Source organism: Lepidochelys kempii, chromosome 1, assembly GCF_965140285.1.
Source record: "Lepidochelys kempii isolate rLepKem1 chromosome 1, rLepKem1.hap1, whole genome shotgun sequence".
NCBI lineage: Eukaryota > Metazoa > Chordata > Testudines > Cheloniidae > Lepidochelys > Lepidochelys kempii.
Window position 1 is genome coordinate 144,399,336 of NC_136380.1, and position 15,006 is coordinate 144,414,341.

The following is a 15,006-nucleotide window of genomic DNA, read 5'->3' on the forward strand; positions in this document are numbered from 1 at the left end:
GATTGTTTCTGGTCACCATGTCCTTCAAGATTTTACAACTAGGGGATCTGATCTTCTCACACCTAGGACTTGTCTGCACAGCATTGACGAAGGATGCCAGAGTGAGTGTAATTTGTAAAGGTCTAACATGTTGTGGTCTAACTGCCGCCCATAGATCCTGCTGGTGTGCACTAAAAAGTACCTAGTTCACGTTAATGGACTATGTTAACATGAACTCGACACCTTCTAGAGCACAACAGCAGAGTCTACCTGCAATTAGAGTGCAACACATTAGAGTGCTTTACAAATCACACCCCTCTGGCACACTTTGTTGGTGCTGTATAGACATGCCCTTGGTTTTTATTCAGAGATTGGAAGAAGAAAACAAACTTTTCTGCTTTTTCAATTCCCAGTTGGTTTCTTAATTTTGAGTCAGCTAGATGTTGAATTGAACTAGTTGAATAAACTGAAATGAAAAAAAATTCTGTTTGCACCTGCAGAAGGTGCTAAGCTGTCAAAAGCTGTTTTAATACTTCAATAAACTCTGCTTAGCCAGTGACTTCAACGTAAACTTGCCAACAAACATGGATTTTTTTTGTTTTTGTTTTTATTGTAAATGATTTTAATGGACTATAATAAATTTAGGCTCTAACATGGGTTGTCAGTGTCAGATTTAATTTTCAATAGATTTATTTTTTAAGACTAAACCTGAATTTAATTTAAATTAAAAACTGATTTTTTTTCTAAATTGTTTGGGTTTTTTTTTTATCCACCCTGGCTGAGGGTGACTCTTGGTTGCCTTCTAGATCAGGGTGAACTGTTAAATCAAACAACCTAACGTTTCTTAATGGTCCATCTTCAGCAATACCTTTTATAACTTTCTGGACTGTGGACATTTAGATTTATTTTTCTTTCTCCTTTGTGGTGATAATTATACAGAAGTATCCTTCGTTAACATAGAAGCTTTTGGCTCATTCCTAAGTTGATGGGTGTATCGTTCCACTTCTGACACTTTGTCTCATAAGCTAATGCCGGATTAATTGAAGCCTATGAAAGTGGTTGTAGTTTTGCCACCGTGTTCACATTTAGGCACAGTTCAAGAGTTGGAACTCTTTAAGATTTATATCTGTACAATTATGTACATCTCTTGATTTGGAGTGTTTGGATCCAAAGAAAATCCATGGGCATATAGCAGAAAGTATATGTAAATGTGTAAACCGCTGCACTGTAGGTACCCCACCCGTATGAGGCCAATAACGACACCAAGTTTGTTGGTAAAATCTGTCCTTGACTTTACATTTTGGTCTGTAACTTGCAAAGCCAGGCAGTGTTCTCTTAATTATAAATCCCTGAAATGGTCAGAGTGCTTTTTTTCCCTGATAGGTGTATTAGGAAACTTCAGGTAAATGATTTAAATACATTATTTTGGCTCTTAGCTGTAAACAATAATATATACAAAGTTGCTCTTTTCTGAAAAGTGTTTGCAAAGGCCCCCACTGTTTGTGATACTCGTTGTCCCTGCTCCAATAGGCTGGCAAACACATTTCAACCTAGCAGTATTGTCTGAGAACACAATTTTTAAACAAATATCCATCCCCTTTCAAAGAAATAAGGTTGAAAATAGTGTGTATTTTTGTGCTTAAATTCCAAACCTGGAGACTGTTATCACACTGAAATTGAGGTGTAAAATGATGATATATGCATCTTTCCAATATTCTTTATTTATTAAAAATGTATGTGCTTGGAAAGGGGAGAGGAATCACTTGTGAGAGTTATCTCATTATGGCTTGTATTGGCAAAGCATTCAAGTTCGAATAACTCCTTCTGTACACAGCTCAAGTAGGAAGGCATGTTGCTTGTCTTTGTCGTTCTTTCAGAAGCAAATTCTGAGATATTGTTGAGAATCAGGAAGGCAATATCATACAAGATAACAGTGCTTTATAACCATTTCCAATAACATCTAAATATGAAAGTAAAAAATTACTCGCCTCAGAAGCAACATGTGAAATAGTGACCCCTCCAGATGCTGCCTTCCAATCTTCACACTTAATATTATCTAACTCTCTTTCACCTGGAGATTTAGTGCTTATTTATGCAAACTGTATGTGGCAAGCTGGGATGTAAATCTAGCTTGCACTAGTCTGCTGTGCACTAATTATCTATCTAGATCCTGCTCCTGTGTCAAAGTGAGGTAGATCAAAGTGCGCTATGGAACTTTTAGGGTGCAGCAGCAGGAGTCACATGGACAGTTAGTGCATGGCAAGCTAGTGTGAGAGAGATTTTTCACCCCACCTTGCCACAAACTAAGTTTTCATATAGGCAAGTCGATAGTCTCGCTTTCCGTCAAATACAATTGGTATCTGAAACTCTTGTCCCTACGGCTCTGAAACAATTCATTTTTAACCTGTCTTCATGCAGCGGTGCTAATATACCCCAGATACTTTCTGTTCCTATGACAGGTTTCAGAGTAACAGCCGTGTTAGTCTGTATTTGCAAAAAGAAAAGGAGTACTTGTGACACCTTAGAGACTAACCAATTTATTTGAGCATAAGCTTTCATGAGCTACAACTCACTTCATCGGATGCATACTGTGGAAAGTGTAGAAGATCTTTTTATACACACAAAGCTATTACCAGCAGGAGAGTGGGGTGGGGGGAGGTATTTTTTCATGCTGTGTGTGTATAAAAAGATCTTCTACAAAGCATGAAAAAATACCTCCCCCCACCCCACTCTCCTGCTGGTAATAGCTTTGTGTGTATAAAAAGATCTTCTACACTTTCCACAGTATGCATCCGATGAAGTGAGCTGTAGCTCACGAAAGCTTATGCTCAAATAAATTGGTTAGTCTCTAAGGTGCCACAAGTACTCCTTTTCTTTTTCTGTTCCTAGTGTGACATCTGAGAGCCAAGTCTTTTGGGGTGCATTAGAAGAGTGTTAGTGTACTGGCAGTGAATAGACAATAATAGACTCGAGAATTCTGGGGGTCAGTGGTTCAGCAGCACAAAATTAATACAGCTGAAAAGCATGAAAACCACCTTCACTTCTGCTGTCTTAAACTGTGTACTGAGAGTGCAGTTTCCTTTTTACTCTGCAAAAATGAACTAACTTTTTCATGTCCTTGCTTTTTAATAGACTAAAAATCTACTTTTAAAGCAAATACTTGGTAAAATAAATGATTATTTGACAGGATGGAATGCAAGAAGAAGTTCCAGAACTACCAGATCCATCTCTAGAAATGGGAATTTTGCCTAAAGAGATCAGGAAGCTGGTGGAGAGAAGGAGACAAGTCAAGCAATTGATGAAACAGACTGATTTAAATCCTGACCTCTATTTACAGGTGTGTCTTATGGAAGCACTCCTCTGCCTTCACTATACCTTATTTAAGTTCATTGCTCAGACTACAGAATAGGAGTGATTAATAGTAAATGGAGGTCGGAAACAAATTGTAAGATGCTCCCTTGTGGTTTAGAGAGCTGATAGGTGTCAGAAATAGCTAACTTGATAATATTGCATTCAGCTTCTGTTTGGTGGTTATGGTGATTAATATATTGGTTATGTTCCTTTTCAGTATGATATCAGGCAGAAGGCTTTGAAGCTTACAGCTAATAGCATGTACGGCTGTCTGGGGTTTTCCTACAGTAGATTCTATGCCAAGCCTTTGGCAGCTTTGGTGACACACAAAGGGAGAGAGGTGAGTCACTTAAATAGCATTTTAAAATGGTAAACTTAAATCATCCCAGGTTTTAATTGAGTAGTAGATTGGTCTTTACTCACTTACAAATCTTTTGCCTTCATTTTTGCTTTGTAATTATAATTTTATTTTGGCCTTTTTGTAATGCAGAAGGACAGGTGACAAGAATAGAGTTAAGCAATTAAAAAAATAATAAAACAAATTGTAGCCATAGGTTTGGGTCTTCCTTTGGTGTTTGTCATGTTGAACTGGTCTGTTGTAGCCAGATCAATGTTTACTTGTAAATTTTCCATGACGGGAAACAGTTGGTAATGTAGGCCCCAGTTCAGCAATGTGCTTAGCTGACTATTTGACTTCAGTGGGACTGCTTGCGTGCATAAAGTTATGCCTGTGTTTAAGAACCTTGTTGAATTGGTGCCTTGCTCTCTCTGTCTACGCTACCACTTATATCGGTATAATTTATGTCGCTCAGGGGTGTGAATAAGCCACTCTCCTACCGCAAGCGACATAAGTTACATCAACCTAAGCGCCGGTGAGGACAGTGCTATGTTGGTGGGAGAGCTTCTCCCACCGACATTGCTACCACCGCTCCTTCGGGTGGATTAATTAAATCGACAGGAGAGCTCTCTCCTGTTGGCTTAAAGGGCTACACTAGATAGCTTATAGTGGTGCAGGTGCATCGGTACAGCAGCACCACTGTAAGGGCTGTAGTATAGCCGTAGCCTTAGATGCTGCTACTTCCTGCAGTTACAATTCATGTCATGGACTCAAAAGGATCCAAAATTTTTTAAGGGATGCTGACAAGTTTGATGAATAAAAAAACCTTGATTTCATTCTTCTTTCTTTATGAAGCCTGTACTATTCTGTCCGTCTTCCCATCAAAACAAATATTCCTTTTCTCGTTATTTTTAAAAACTGAGCAGCCTAGCCACTGTATTTAATCTTACAAAAAACAGAGTGCAAATATTTAGTTAGGAAATAAAATGTTAAGCTTCCAAGGGGTTATTGTGAACGATTGGTGTGAGGGAGACTAAAGATTTTAGTATTCTTGGGAAATATCTTGTATTTAAGATTCAGACACTTATTGTACCAACTTCTTAAGTCAACTACAAGACAAATACAGTTTTGAACAAATTTATACCTGAATTAGACTACAGTCCATGAATTCCACACCATTTTTTTATATTCTCACTCGTTATACAAGACCTCTACCTCATTTGGTTTCAGTTTGATCTTTTTAATACTCATATTCTTGTCCCTCTCTCTTTTTTAATAGGAAAGAAAAGTTTGCTTTCACATAGCTATTTAAAAAGGCCAGAATTTTTCAGAATGAGCTCTGGATCATACCTGTATATAATTATGGTAGAAACTGATTAAACTTCTTATATCTGCTGTGTTATAGAGTGATCTGTGATAGAAAGGGTAGGCAGTAAATAGGTAAGGAGAAATGATAATGTTTTTTAATTAATTTTTTTCCACAGACCTAGACTCAGTTCACTCTTAAAAAAAAGAAACCTCTTTTAATCATTCTTTTTGGTTAATGCTGCAATACTATAGCTAGAAGGGAGAGTGTCTTAAACCATTTAATGTGTTAACCTCTTGGTGCCTAGATTTTTGCCAGTCACTTAATGCTAATATAAATTGCATTACTGTCAGTAGCAGGAGCTGTGGGCTGTCTGTATCAAGAAGTAAATGAGAAAAAATAATTTCAGGAAAAGTCTTAGGGATCTAATTTAAAGTAACATATAAGAAGTTTTTCTTTGAAATGTGATTAAATGTTATTTCTTATGCACCTGATGATACGTGCATAGGTAAATAAGGTGATACGAAATATCTCCAGGGAATGTAATTTGAATAGATGTAGGTCGGATTTTCAAGTGCTACATTTTACTCTGTTGTCAAACCATCCCGTAGTTGAGGGCTGCACCGTAAATATGTTTGCAGAAAGTTCAGTGTGAAAAACACAAACAAAGCTGGAAATTCATATAGTGTAAAGTTAAAAAATACTATTAATAAAAGTTAATAATATTGACAGTTTTCAACTTTTATTAATAGTATTTTGGTGAGATTGGGTTTGGTTGTGATGACATATTAGAAGTAGGTTGGACCATGCAAGTGTGTTGTGGTGGCTAAAAACTTCAGGAATTACTTTCTTTAAAAACTTGTTAAAAATCATATTAATTGGGCAGAAATTACCTCATATGCACACTTGGATTTAATGGCAAAAGAATTTCATGTGATGTGGCAGAAATTCCTTCTATGAAGGGCAACATAGCTGTGCACGTGAGAGGTGCAGCACATACACCGGGGTCGGCAACCTTCGGCACATAGCCTATCAAGGTAATCTGCAGGCGGGCCACGAGGTGTTAGGTTTATGTTGACCATCCGCAGGCATGGCCCCCCCACAGCTCCCAGCGGCCATGGTTCGCCGTTCCTGGCCAGTGGGCGTTGTGCCGAAGGTTACTGACCCCTGACATATGCCATCAATGTCATTTCTTATAGAAGGTAAGTGCTCTTCTGAATCTCTGATGCAGATCCCATCTGACACAACTGTATTTAGTTAATGATGTTGGAAACTCAGTACAGACTGGTACAACTGCAGGCATATTTAGATTAACTTTCAGTGGGGAAATTTGGGCAGCATGAATTTCGTGTGTGTGTGATTCCAATTCTAAGGTGCCACAAGTACTCCTTTTTGCGAATACAGACTAACATGGCTGCTACTCTGAAACATAAAATGTAATTTGTAAAGTGACTAGTGTAGTAATTGTAGTGGTTGTTCACTAGATGGCGATAGATACTTTGAGATCATTAAACAATTAAGACTCAATCTTGTCAATAAATGATTGTGACCATCTTTGAGTACACATACTTTTAAATTGATCTTCCATGATTTTTAATTTATTTTTTTTATGATATAGACTATCTGTGGGGGTTATTTTAGTTTTAATCTGAAATATTACATCGTATCACAAACTTATTTGTACAATTTTTATATATTCTGGAAGAAGAAAAATGCTTTCCAAAAAGGGAGAGAATATATGAACGCTGCCAACTCAAATTTGGCCTTCAATGTTTATAAGCACAAGTGTTTGCTAAAACTGAAGACCAGTAGATATATTTTACATGAATTATTTTTATAATTGAATGGGATTTTAAAAACAAAACAAAAAGGATTCTCTGCAGTATTTGCCATCCAAATGGGGCATTGTTGGGTTGGATTATAGTACAGTGGTTTTGAAACTTTTTCATAGTGTGAACAAACTTTAATGAGTTTCATGGGTTACTTTTCTTGTGGTAACTACAGCAGTTGCTTACATGGAAAAGTAATAGGAGAGTTTTTAATGTAATTTTAGCTGTCCTGTAATGTAATTTAGCAACTGGAAACAAGGAGAGGCAGTACCACGTGATCAGCTAGCTCTCTACAGACCAGTGACAGTAAGTATAAGGTCACTCTTTTTCAGCCTTTTTGACAAGCAGCCTTCCAATGGAATGTCAGATGTGTTTGGCTTCTGTATTCAGGATCCCCTGGGAAGAAGGCTGTTTCTTGTGGGACAACAGAAGAGTTGCCAAGCTGCTGTCTGAGGCTAACTTGGTTGCCATTGGCTGTGACCCCAGATCAGTGGTCTTTCCACGTAGTGGCATCTCCTCTTGGACATGGTTCTTTAGTGTTCCAATTAGTTCCCCAGGTGACCCACCTTCTTGGCCAGAAAATTAGACCACAGAGGGGCAAAATTACTCTTCTTTCTTTCACCACAACTTGTAGGTAAGTTACAGAAATTCCTGTTGCAGTACATTAAGTGAAAGGATGAAGTTTGCCAGTCAGGTTAATTTCAAATTTCCTATTCAGATTTTTAAATTAATTCTAAGGCCCTGGTAGTCAAAGATTACAGCTGTTTGTCACCACTGTCTGCGAAAGGGAGCTGGGGAGGAGGGGCAAGGGAAAAGAGAAAGTGAAATCAAAAAGCCGAAATAGGTTAATTGAAAATTAAAACAAAGGGAAACAGACATCGTACCTTACGTACTCTCTTCCTTTTCTATCTCCTTCCTCTGAGCTGAGGCAGCAGGGCTTCATTCCATTTCACCTTGAGTCTTGTTCATCTGTTGTTGTGTTCTGGGCCTCTGGTGCATCCACATGTTTTGCCAGAGCCGTTCTGGATGGGGCAGCTTGTCAGGCCTCCTTCCCCAAAATATGGTGGGGGAGAGACGAACACAAGCTGGGAAACAGGTCCTCTTAAAATCTCATAAGTAGCTGCCTTTTTGGATGCTTGTGTGGATGGCATCCACACTTCCACTAGAGCTTTGACATCCAATATGATTTTTGTGGAGTCATGTGACCTAGATACTTGAAAGCCCAAGCAGAAGAGTTCTTAGCTGCCTCTAAATATTCAGGTGTTAGGCCAAACTGGTGCTTTATGATTCAGTGAAATTGAAGAAGTCCTTGCTATCCTTCAGACATTGTAGGAGGGACTATGGATCCTATTCAAAAGACAGCAGTCCTTTTGTGGTGCTTTTCTCCCTGAGATGTCTCATAAAAGAGGAAGATGCAATGGACTTCAAATTTTTCAACAAAAACCTAAGGATGTTCAAGATGGAAAACTTTTTTTAAATTCTGTCTGGTATCTCAAGGTTTTTTCTTTTGAGCTGATGGAGGCTGTCTCTATATTTGCATACATTCTTCATACATGACAATTTTTATGATTTACATAGAGTCATGACCATTTCCAGTACAAAGCTCTTTCCTTCAGAGGCTCCTTTAGCGTTTCAGTGTCCTGCTGGACAGGTAAGAGTCAGTTCTTCAAGTTCTGGTCCTTATGTGTATTCCACATGTGGGTCTGCATGCGCCTGAGTCTAGGGATTTTAACAAGCTGTGTCGGTTGGCCCACACATGCGCAGTGGATCTCCTCATGCTCCTGAGCGAGGGTATAAGAAGCGGTGCAGGTTAACCCCCTCTCAATTCCTTCTTAACTCCACATGGTCTGAGTCAGGATCCAGTGTCCTTTCTGGCTTCAGCATTTCACAAAACCTGTAAATACCTGTAAAAAAGGTAAATAGTTACTTTTTAGCTTAGTTCAGTTGGTCTCAGTGTAGTTTGTTTCCCTAGAGTGGAGACCCCATCCCCCTGTCCATAAAAGGCGCATTCCTTCCCCAAGCCCATCGAGTCGGGCGAGCCCTTACACACAGACTTCTAAGTAACTGGCTCTGCAGAAAACCCCCAGGGTGGAGAGTAAGGTGTGCAGGAAGAAGGATCCACTGGGTCCGTTGGGGACTCTGGTACTGAAGCACAAGCACAATCATTTTTCTATAGGTGCTGGAACTAGAAGCGCTGGGGGTGCAGCAGCACCCCCTTGGCTTGAAGTGGTTTCAATCCTATACAGGATTTACAATTTGGTTCAATGGCTCTCAGCACCCCCACCATACAAATTGTTCCACCACCCCTGCATCTGCCAGTACCATCTACAAGTGCAGCTCCAGATTTTATGGTTCTGATGCATCTTCCCAAAACACACTCTGGAACCAGGGATGTACTGCAACCATTGGACCATCAGAACTCGCCACACACCAGGATGCACAGAGACCTACATGGCCCCAGAGGATATCTTCCTCTCCCTGCAGTCTTCTCTCTTCTCTTGCCCAGCCCCCCTGAGGGAAATTACTACACCAGAAGATTCCTTTGGTGTCTCAGGAACTGTCTTTCTTACAGCCATCAGGCAGGATTGCCTTTGTACTAATTGTTCTGCTGTTACAACAGGGCTGATTTTTGGATTCTGATGGATCTGATGAGCTGGCCCCTTCTTAATCTCCACAGACAGAACTAAGCCTGGACAGGTGATCTAGGACTTATTGTCGCTACCCTTATGAACATGACCTGCCTAGGAGACCAATGATCCCCCTGTGATGGGGTCCTCTCAAACACTTGGCCCTCTTTTTTGGCCCTATTGGGGTCCCATGTGATCCCTATTTCAGACATCTGGGACCCACCCAGGATTCCACTCATTCTCCTTGTGTGAACAACTGGTTTTGTCAGTGTAGGAGGAAAGGGATGATGTTCAACCAGAACCACAGGTACCAGTAGTTCAGTTGGAAATCTCCTCCTCTTCCTTGGATGAGGCATCCCCACCAGAAGACCATAGTGAGGACTTTACTATGAAGGGTGGCTAGTGATCTCCAGATATTTCTAGAGGAAGTCCAAGTCCATTGACTATTGGACATTCTGCAGCCTCAGTGCCCAAGTAAGGTGACTTTCACAATTAATGATGCCATATTGGAACCGGTGAGATTCATAGAATATCAGGGATGGAAGGGACTTCATCTAGTCCAACCCCTGCTCAAAGCAGGACCAATCCCCAACTAAATCATCCCAGCCAGGGCTTTGTCAAGCCTGACCTTAAAAACTTGTAAGGAAGGAGATTCCACCACCTCCCTAGGTAACGCATTCCAGTGTTTCACGACCCTCCTAGTGAAAAAGTTTTTCCTAATATCCAACCTAAACCTCCCCCACTGCAACTTGAGACCATTACTCCTTGTTCTGTCATCTGCTACCACTGAGAACAGTCTAGATCCATTCTCTTTGGTACCCCCTTTCAGGTAGTTGAAAGCAGCTATCAAATCCCCCCTCATTCTTCTCTTCCGCAGACTAAACAATCCCAGTTCCCTCAGCCTCTCCTCATAAGTCATGTGTTCCAGTCCCCTAATCATTTTTGTTGCCCTCCGCTGGACGTTTTCCAATTTTTCCACATCCTTCTTGTAGTGTGGGGCCCAAAACTAGGCACAGTACTCCAGATGAGGCCTCACCAGTGTCGAATAGAGGGGAATGATCATGTCCTTCGATCTGCTGGCACATCCCAGCATCCTATGCCTCCACACCTAAGAAGGCGGAAACAAAGGGTATAAATAAATGGTCAGTTCTCAGAATGGAGAGAGGTAAATAGTGGTGTCCCCCAAGGATCTGAACTGGGACCAGTGCTGTTCAACATATTCATAAGTGATCTGGAAAAAGGGGTGAACGGCGAGCTGACAAAACTTGCAAATTATACAAAATTACTTGGGATAGTTACGTGTGAAGCAGACTGCAAGAAGTTACAAAGAGATCTCACAAAACTCAGTGACTGGGCAACAAAATGGCAGATTAAATTAAGTGTTGATAAATGTAGAATAATGCTTATTGGAAAACAAACTGTTGCAAAATGATGGGATCTAAATTAGTTCTTACCTCTCAAGAAAGAGATCTTGGAGTCATTGTGGATAGTCCTCTGAAAACATCTATTCAATGTGCAGCAACAGTTCAAAAAGCTAACAATGTTAGGAACCATTAGGAAGGGGATAGATGACAAAAGTAAATATCATAATGCCACTAGATGACCCTTGTGGTCCTTCCTAACCCTCTGATTCTATACACATTCATGGTACTCAGATACCTTATACTATATGCTGTTCTAGTTGTCCTATCTCAAAAAAGATACGTTAGGATTGGAAAAGGTATCGAGAAGGGCAACAAAAATGATGAGGGGTATAGAACAGCTTCAGTATGAGGGGAGATTAAAAAACTGGGACTGTTCAGCTTGGAAAAGAGACTACTAAGGGGGGATATGATAGAGGTCTATTAAATCATGACTGGGGTGGAGAAAGTGAATAAGGAAGCATTATTTACTCCATGTAACACAAGAAGCAGGGGTCCCCCAATAAAAATTAATAGGTAGCAGGTTTAAAACAAATAAAAGCAAGTATTCCTTTACACAACGCACAGTCAGCCTGTGGAACTCATTGTTGGGGATGTTGTGAAGCCAAAACTAAAACAGGGTTAAAAAAAGAATTAAATAAGTTCATGGAGGCTAGGTCCATCAATGGCTATTCGTCAAAATGGTCAGGGATGCAACCCCATGCTCTGGGAGTGGACAACATGGGATGGATCAATCAATAATTGCCATGTTCTGTTCATTCCCTCTGAAGCGTCTGACACGGACCACTGTCAGAAGATCAGATACTGGGCTAGATGGACCGTTGGTCTGACCCAGTATGGTGGTTCTTGTGTTATGTCAATAACAGTCTGCCCTCCAGTCAAGAGCCACTCATTCCCAGAACTCCTGATGCAGGTCAGGGGCAGGGTCAAATATCCCAACCTGCACTCCTTCCACCTCATGGCCTGGTGTTTGGATGGGGGTCGGAAGTAGATTGCTCTTGTTCATGCCCAGTCCAGGCTATACATAACCAGAGTAGGAAAGAAACAAGAAGAACCTGTTATCTGGCTAAATGGAAATGCTTCTCTGGCTGCATGCAGCACAATCAGTCTCACCCAGTCCCTTCGAGCATCGCAGTAATTCTAGATTACCTCTGTCATGCTGTCTGGAGTGTGACTATGAGAACCTTCCTCAGGGCAGTCTGTCAAAAAATAGGACACACACCCCAACCTGGTGGTAAGTTCTGTAATTAGATCTCACCAAGCCTGTACCAAATGTGAACTCCTGGATCACTATACCAATCTTACCATGGAGTCCCGGGCAGTCCCCTTAGACACTCCAGTCTATCTTGCCACCCAGGTGGTAGTTTGAACCCAGCAGATCTGTGATTTACAGCAGATGCTAGTTTAAGGTGATGTGATGTCCACTCTGTGTTCCATATTCTAGTTCTGCACCAAGGGCTGGCTCGACAGCTCAAACTTAATTGCCTGTGTTTGGAAGGAAGGCAACTAGAAGGTTAAGGATATTACAACAGAGTGAGTACTTGCCTGTTCCAAATAACAAAAAATCTCAGATAAGTAATCTTTCTGAAAAGTTCAAGATGGTTAAAAAAATGATTTTGCCACAAGCGTTAGGAATTATGGTCTTGGACACATATCATTCCAATGGGCAGACTTAATGGGAGTGGCTGAGGATGGCTCATTGATTTCATCTAGACAAGTGGTATCAACACATTATGGTACCTCCTGTAACTCTTTTCAGTGTTGTGCTTGAGACCAGAATATACTTCCCAAGCTGCCCCACTTCAGTCCAGTGGTTTATCCAGGGCTGCGCTGCTGTTGACCTGGCTAGTGTAGTTCCAAAGCATAAAATCAACTGCATCAGCTCACAATCCAAGGTTTCTGGGCATGAAAGGAGACCAAATTTCAAATAAATGTCCTAGAACTAAAAGTGCTGCATCTGCCTTTCAGAGCACTCTTTACCTCAACAAAGCACTATCTCTCTTCAGATTTTAATACATGGTGGCCATAACATCTGTTATATCAGCTGGCAAAGCAAAGCTTGTTCAAGTTTGTGAAAGGCATCTGAAGTTGTAGAACTGGTATGTCTATCATTATATCATTCTCATGCCTCTAAATCTTCCAAGAACAGAGAATGTGTTGGTGGATGACCTCAGCAGGAGTTAGTGCTAAGCACAAGTGAACCTGCAGAGACTGAGGCTAACATTATGTTCCTTAGGTGAAGAACCTCTTATGTGGAATTTTTTGTGACAGTATATATTCTTCTTCAAGTGATTGCTCATATCTTTTCCAATTAGGGGTGTGTGCGCCACGTGCACAGTCGTCGGAAAGTTTTTCCCCTAGAAGCACCCGTCGGGTCGGCTGTATAGCCCCCTGGAGTGGCGCCTTCATGGCACTCAATATATGACCCTGCTGACTGGCGCCACCTCAATTCCTTCTTACCGCTTTGCAAGCTCCCCATGTTTCCCTTCTGTTCAAACAGTTTGTATTTTGTAGTTGTTTACTTCTTAGTTATTGTAGGTAGCTAGTTAGCTGTTTGGGAGGGGCGGGGTTTACCCTGCACCCTGACTTTCTCCTTGGGGGAACTTACATGCCTAAGTATTAGGGGCTCAAGCCCTGCAAGTCCTGCAACAAGCCTATGCCAACAGGCGACCCCCAAGACGCCTGCTTAAAGGCTCTGGGGGAAGCACGCCAAGCAGACAAGTGCAGAATTTGTAAAGGGTTTAGCCCCAGAACAAAAAAGGAGCGAGACTTTTGCCTCAAACAGCTCCTCGTGGAGGCGGCACTCAGACTGCAGCCTATACCAGTGTGGCAAGACCCGGCACCGAGCTAATCGGTGCGCAGCACCCCGGCAGCAATGATAGAAGTGGCACCACGGAAGGACTCTGGGAGAGACCTGCGGCACCACCGCTCCCTGGTGCCGAAACTGACCTTCCCTGGGTCCAACCCCAGTTCCTGAGCCTGATCCAGGCGTGGTTGGCCCAGACAGAGAGGCAGGACAGGAGGCCCCTGGAGACCAAAAGAGTCAAGTGGACCCTGTTCGCCCATTAGCCTCCTCATTGTCCTCCCCGGACGAGGCGGTCGCAGGCACCTCAGTCTCTGGACCGCCCCCCATAGACAGCTGTGCCCACCAGGACCTCCTTTGCAGGGTGCCGCGAAATATGGGCTTGCAGGCCAAGGACGTGTTGGAGTCGAAGGACCAGATGGTTGACATCCTGGCCCCAGAAGGCCTATCGAGGGTGGTTCTATCCATCATCAAGACTATACAGGCTAATGCTAAGACCATTTGGCAGACCCCAGCCCCCATCCCTCTCTCCGCGAAGGATGTGGAGAGGAAGTATATCATCCCATCTAAAGAGTACTGTAATGGGGTCAGGACTCACCCCCGCTGGTTGCTTCGGGAATTAGCTCTTTTCAGCTATGGAGCACCCTCTGTGCGTGGTATCTCACCCATTGTCTGCTCTGCTGGTTTGGGACCCACATTGCTCCCCTCTCGATGGCGTCCTCTTCAGGGTACTGCCCTCCGGCAGTGCCCACTACTCTGGTCTCACCCCCTTCCGGGGAGGGGAGGTCAACAGCAGTCCTTCGGTTTGCACCTGCCTTGGTGGCCAACCACAACCCCAAGTCTAGCCCCTCACCTCAGGGGCAATTTGCAGTCTGTCTTGGCCATACTCCTCTGTGGCCAGATGCAGTGCAAGGGGGAAAGGGGAGACCCAGGCCCACCTGCTACTCTAGGTCCCAACACAGGAACCCTCTAGTGGCAGCCTCTTTCTGCCCTCCTTCGCTCCCCTCTCTTCTGCCTACCATCCCTGGGCCACTTCCCCTTTGGCCCTGTGCACCTTCCCAAAACTTGTTAGCAGGTGCCGCAGCCTGGCAGGTAACTGGGCCTGAGCTCTCCTCTGCTCCCTGAGCCTGCCCAGCACTGCTCTGTCCAAGGTGCTACCTCTTTACCTCAGGAGCCAGTCCTTCTCCCTTGCTAGTTAGGGAGAGACTCCCTCTCTTCTGCTAGGCAGCCTTTATATAGGACCCAGCCTGACCCTGATAGGCTGCCTCTCCCTTTGTCCTGATTGGCTCTCCACAGGCCCTTGCTGATTGGCTGCTGGTCTGCGCAGCCTCTCTGGCCTGTTCTAGCCCTTTT

At 42.6% G+C, this 15,006-nt stretch overlaps 1 protein-coding gene across 4 annotated transcripts in view; it reads left to right on the plus strand.

The window, feature by feature from the left end:
* POLA1 (DNA polymerase alpha 1, catalytic subunit) overlaps positions 1-15,006 on the plus strand; it is a 351,812-nt gene that overhangs the window by 66,249 nt on the left and 270,557 nt on the right. For 3 of the 4 annotated variants that reach the window (XM_073357730.1, XM_073357749.1, XM_073357766.2), the window contains exons 25-26: positions 3,167-3,316; positions 3,548-3,670. In XM_073357730.1, the coding sequence (XP_073213831.1) occupies positions 3,167-3,316; positions 3,548-3,670 (273 nt within the window). The remainder of the gene's footprint in view (positions 1-3,166; positions 3,317-3,547; positions 3,671-15,006) is intronic. The other variant, XM_073357757.1, reaches the window with a different exon arrangement.